The sequence below is a fragment of the Neoarius graeffei genome, chromosome 12 (assembly GCF_027579695.1).
Source record: "Neoarius graeffei isolate fNeoGra1 chromosome 12, fNeoGra1.pri, whole genome shotgun sequence".
Classification (NCBI taxonomy): domain Eukaryota; kingdom Metazoa; phylum Chordata; class Actinopteri; order Siluriformes; family Ariidae; genus Neoarius; species Neoarius graeffei.
In genome coordinates this window covers 62,878,519-62,884,396 of record NC_083580.1, presented here as the reverse complement: position 1 = coordinate 62,884,396, position 5,878 = coordinate 62,878,519, and the positions used below count along the sequence as shown (strand labels likewise).

Genomic DNA, 5,878 nt, shown 5'->3' with positions numbered 1-5,878 from the left:
TTGCAAAACTCTTATCACAACTAGATGCTCTGGGAATATTGCCAGCAAGCTTGTGGGTTTTCATCCACGTTAATTACCTGCCAATGTATCCATCCACCCATCCATCCATCCATTATCTGTAGCTGCTTATCCTGCACAAGGTCGCAGGCAAGCCGGAGCCTATCCCAGCTGACTATGGGTGAGAGGCGGGGTATACCCTAGACAAGTCGCCAGGTCGTCGCAGGGCTAACACAGAGAGACAAACATCCATTTACATTCACACTTACGGTCAATTCAGAGCCACCAATTAGCCTAACCTGCATGTCTTTGGACTATGGGGAAAACTGGAGCACCCGGAGGAAACCCACACAGACACGGGGAGAACATGCAAACTCTACACAGAAAGGCCCTCGTCAGTCACTGGGTTTGAACCCAAGACCTTCTTGCAGTGAAGCAACACTGCTAACCACTACATCACCATCAGTGGCGGCTGGTAGTCTTTCAAATAGGGGAGGCTGGCTGGTTACGATATTTCCAGATTTTAAAAGAAAAAACATAAATTTTGCCCATACTCTTGCCTCTGATCTGGCTGATTGTTGGCAGCGTCACAAACTGTGAAATAACAGGTTCTTTTGGCCCATTAGCCTACTGTCCAATATACATGATGGTGGTGTTGGGGGGGAGGGGTATATTTTAACATTTTATATTTTAAAATTGTGGCATGTTGTTTAAAAATTGATCATTATTGAAAGCAGCTCTTTGTCAGGAACCTCAGCAGTAGGGCTGGGTGCCACACATTTCATTCAATGACACTTTCCCTATATTTTACTTATTTTGACTGAGAAATGTTTTATTGACAATTTTGATAACCCTTCAGTTTTAATCCAGGTCTGTAGTGTGAAATGTTCTCGGCTGTATTTTTGTTTAAAAATGTTTTCCAAATTGTAGCTGTGTTTAATTCATATCCAGAGAAATATATATTCCAATATAATATACTCAGCATAAACATTTTAAATAGATTCTATATTTTTGGTCCATCCATGACATATTACTAAAGTAGCCTATTTACTGTTGTTGATGTGGGTCACTTGCTGTTAGCCAATTCACTTTCTCGTACCAGGAGAGCTGAAAGGAACGAGTATTATTCCCTACCTTTTTCACCAAGTCAGTTTGAGGCGTTGGTCTCTTTAATTTTAATTTTTTCCTCGAAAGGAAGACTGGCAAATGGCTTCGCTAAAATTAAATCAGCAATGCTTGGCATCCGTGCGCAGCTTTCTTGCTAGCTGACTAGCCCCCTCAAGTTCAAGTTCAGTCACTCAAATAAACGAAATTTCTGGAACTAAGATAGCAAACTTGACAACACTATATTTACACTTTATTTACAATGAAAATATATACAAACTAAAAAAGCTGGTAGAAACCGTATGTAATGAATGAAATCGAAATGTAAGCTGATCTCTTACAATACACCACAGCACTCGCGGATCCGCATGGGACTGAACTGATGTTGCCAGATACTGCTGACGTTATCCAGCCCAAAAGAAGATCATCAACACCCTCCAAAAGGAGGATGAACCACAGCAAGTCATTGCTGAAAAGGCTGGCTGGAAAAGGTACATAAGCAACAGGAATGTCCTCAGCCTTGAGAGGACTGTCAGGAAAAGTAGATTCAAAAACTTGGGAGAGCTACACAAACAGTAGACTGAGGCTGGTGTCAGTGTATTAAGAGCCACCATGGACAGATGTCTTCAGGAGAGGGGCTACAACTGTCACATTCTTTAAATCAAGCCACTCCTGAACCAGACACAACATCAGAAGCATCTTACCTCAGCTACGGGGAAAAAGAACTGGACTGTTGCTCAGTGGTCCAAAGTCCTCTTTTCAGATGAAAGTAAATTTTGCATTTCATTTGGAAATCAAGGTCCTAGAGTCTGGAGGAAGAGTGGAGAAGTACAGAATCCACTGTATTGGAATTCCAGTGTGAAGTTTCTGCAGTCTGTGATGACTTGGGGTGCCATGTCATTTGCTGGCATTGGTCCACTGTGTTTTCTTAAGTCCAAAGTCAATGAAGCTGTCTCCCAGGAGATTTTAGAGCACTTCATTCTTCCATCTGCCAATGAGCTTTATGAGATGATTTCATTTTCCAGCGAGACTTAGCACCTGCCAACAGTCCCAAAACTTCTACCAAATGGTTTTCTGACCATGGCATTACTGTGTGTGATTGTCTAGGCAAATTGCCTGACTTGAACCCCAAAGAGAATCAATGGGGTATTGTCACAAGGAAGATGAGAAACACCTGCCCCATAAATACAGACAAGCTGAAGGCTTGAATAACACCTCAGCATTGCCACAGGCTGATCACCTCCATGCCACATCACACTGATGCAGTAATTTGTGTTAAAGGATCCACAACCAAGTATTGAGTGTATAAATGAACATGCTTTTCGGGAGTTGGACATTTCTGTACTATAAATCCTTTTTTGATTGATCTTAGGAAATATTCTAATAATTTGAGACACTGGATTTCTGATTTTCATGAGCTATAAGCCATAATTCAAATCGAAACAAAAAAAGGCTTGAAATATTTCACTTACGTGTATTGCAAATAGAACATATGAAACTTTTTTATTTAAATTATGAAAAAAAAGAATTTTCACAATATTCTAATGTTTAGAGATGCACCTGTCTATGAAGATTTTTAAAATGTTCAAACCATTGACGTACATCTACATCTGAACCAATCACCGTACATTTACGTCACTCATGTTTCCTTTTGTGCTGGGAGAGTACCTCAAAACAGTAGCAAATACCCATCAAAATAGTGTTCAAAGAATGAACATTCTCAGTTCCTGAAGTAAGGACCCAAAAAAGAGGGTACTCCCTCCAGCAGTTCTAAGAACTACAAAAAAGTCAGAAAGAGCCTTTTGAGCCTGCTTTAATGGGAAGGGTGTGCAGTTGCATGTGGATTATAAAGACATGCACACCAGATCTGGCATTTTGCTCCCCAACATCAACTAGTAGTGAGTTAGGTGTATGTTTGGGAGCTGTGCCAGTGAATAGGGATCACTTGGCAAGAGGAAATCTGACAGGGGCAGGGTCGCCCTGAGAAAGGACTCATGGTGAAATGCTCCCAAAGGGAGGCACTTCAGGCTGGGGACAGTGGAGCTATTCAGCCTCAGTCAGAAACAGGTTCACTCTGTACTATTGTATCAGCATCTGTTTCTTGTTTTTCCTACTTGCACAATAATTATTTTTGCTTGATTGTGTCCAGTATATAAACCAGTAGCCTAATTTAAATGACCACAAGCCTGACCAGGTAGTTACTGAGCATGAATGAAGGTATGAATGAATGACCCTTTGAAATGCATTGCACAAAGATTCATGTTCACATTAATGAATGTGATCTTTCTTTGTCCTATGTTCTTTATATCTGATTGCCTACATGACTTTTAGTTGTCTGTAGTCTCATGTTGCACACCCCTTGTCTCACCCAGATGCTCCAGGAACCTTGCTGGCAAGTTTGTGAGTTTTGATCCACATTTATTAGCTGCCAATATATAAAAGAGCAATTGATACCACAGTGGTATAGAGAAGATTTTTATAATAATAGAGAACATAAGAAGGAAACTATAGCCATATATTAAGCTTTGTATCAATGTTTATATAATTTGACAGTTTATGACCTCTCCATACATATCTTTCCTTGTCTTCATATGTCTTACAACATAAAACAAATATTGATGCCAAAAGTCAAATCAAAGTGATTTTCACATAATTTCTTCCTCAAAGAGAGATAGTGTCTTAGTTTTAACCCTTTATATTCATGAAACATTAAAGCTTAGTTAAATACAGGTAGGAGTTAACTGCAAACAATGCCATCATTTTACAGAGAGTTATGAACCACAGTTGATGCCAAAGAAATACATTTACTCCAACACTGAAATGATCAATTAAATCTGAAAAGGCATTAATTGGTTCTTGAAGCATATCCTTCTTGGTCAAAAAGTCTACTCCTGGAAATGAATCTGTTGAAGCTGCTTGTATCCAATGCAACACTTTCAAGTTTATTTTATTCAGTCACAAAATTTCAGAAACTTTCACAAGAGGAAAAATAAATAAGTTAATTCACTGACTCAAAAGGGAAATTTACCAGTATATTTTAATGAATCTTTTTAGGTACTGTCTCTGCAGTATACACACACACACACACACACACACACACACACACACACACACACGTGTATATTTCATAATAGACTAGAAATTTATTGAATTTATTGAATTTTACTTTACCTTATTCCCCTACTTTTGCTGTATATTAGCCGTCCAGCAGAACAGAGATTTTTATTATGAAAGAAAACACAATTTAATGGTGGTTAGCTATATCTGAGTGGGTACACAGACTGATGCCCAGACTTGAAACAAATCCCTCACCAGAGTGGGGTTACAAGCGATGCATAACCATTAATTTTTTCAAACACCAAAATATTACATTTAACAGGTTGATGTATGCAATTTGTAATTCAGTGTACATTAACAGTCGACCTTCGTTTGCCAGTGACAAAGCAGAAATAGTAGATGAATAAGGGTCGTACAGTATCATCTCTCAGACCGTAGATGAGTGGGCTGAGGCAGCGTGGCAAGATAAGCACAAACAAATAATTCAGAAAGCGCAAGTCCAAAAAGAGGGCACTATTGCCAACTTCTGCTGCAGCACGCTCTATGAAGTTGTAGAGAAAAGAGGAAAGACACAGGCCCAACTGAATGAGGTGCAGCAGCACAGTCTTATGGGCTTTTGCAGCAGAGCCTTTATTGGAGGAAATGGACCTGGCTGTGATCACAATGTTGATATAAGTGAAAAGAATAATCACAGACACTGACACAAAGTAAAATATGCTAAAGCCCTGTAAAACCTTCGCTTGCCATGGCTTAATGAAGAGCGGCTTTCTGTCACACGATATTTGTGAGGTTAAAAACTCAGAATCCATTAATGCGCCGTAAAGCAAATCAATTATAACATTTATGGAACCAATAAACCAAACAACACCAATAGCAATATAAGTGCTTTTTTGAGTGGCTATTTCTGCATGTCTTAGAGGGAAGCAGATGGCCACATAACGCTCAAGTGACATCACAGCCAGGTTTAAAGGTGCATTAAGGAAAGTTGTAACAGACACAAAAACTATAATAGCACAAGCAACCCTGATTAACTTTAGTAAAAACAGACTGAAGATGAACAACATGGAGGTAAAGAGAAGTTGAATCGAATCATTGAGAAGCATGTGGGTAAACAGAATGTAGCGTGGAGTCTCTTTAAAAACAGCCTTGCTCCAAAGAGTGTAGACCATGACAGCATTTAGATAGATAAAGAATATCGCCAGTAAGGTTGAAAAAACTATTTTCATTATCGGTCCCTCAGCCATCGCAATTTGAAATATTTGTTGCACAAACAAAATCTCACTACTGCTCTCATTAGTAACTGACATAGTATAATACAAAATATAAATTGCACAATATTTACAGATATACAATAAAAGAAAAAGCCTCTCCAAAAAGACACCACTTCCCTAAAGATCAGGTTTTTAAAACAGCAAACAGAGTAGACTACATTTATAAATTATGTGCATGTACAGATCTACTATGTCCTGCTTATAATTCCATTCATTACTGAATTTAGCTCTGAATATGAAAATCACTGTGAACTGATCTTTATAATGTGTACTTTGTGGACTGCAGGGAGAGATGATGACATACCTTTTGGTGGATACAACAGGTCTGACATCACATCTGTCTATTATGTTTCCCTATACTAGTTTCTCAAAGCAATTAGAATATCCTGAAAAAAAGTTAAGTTTTCCACAAGTTATTTAAGAAAGTAAAATGTAATATATTCTAGACT

At 38.6% G+C, this 5,878-nt stretch overlaps 1 protein-coding gene across 1 annotated transcript; it reads right to left on the bottom strand.

Annotated features, from left to right (window-relative positions):
- Positions 1–4,502: 4,502 nt before the first annotated feature.
- Positions 4,503–5,465, bottom strand: LOC132894974 (odorant receptor 131-2-like). The gene has a single exon (XM_060935123.1). It carries the CDS (start codon positions 5,463–5,465, stop codon positions 4,503–4,505), a length of 963 nt encoding a protein of 320 aa, XP_060791106.1.
- Positions 5,466–5,878: the final 413 nt, after the last annotated feature.

Excerpts from the sequence above, each read along its gene's own strand:
- LOC132894974 (XM_060935123.1), bottom strand. The coding sequence starts at position 5,465 with ATGTCAGTTACTAATGAGAGCAGTAGTGAGATTTTGTTTGTGCAACAA.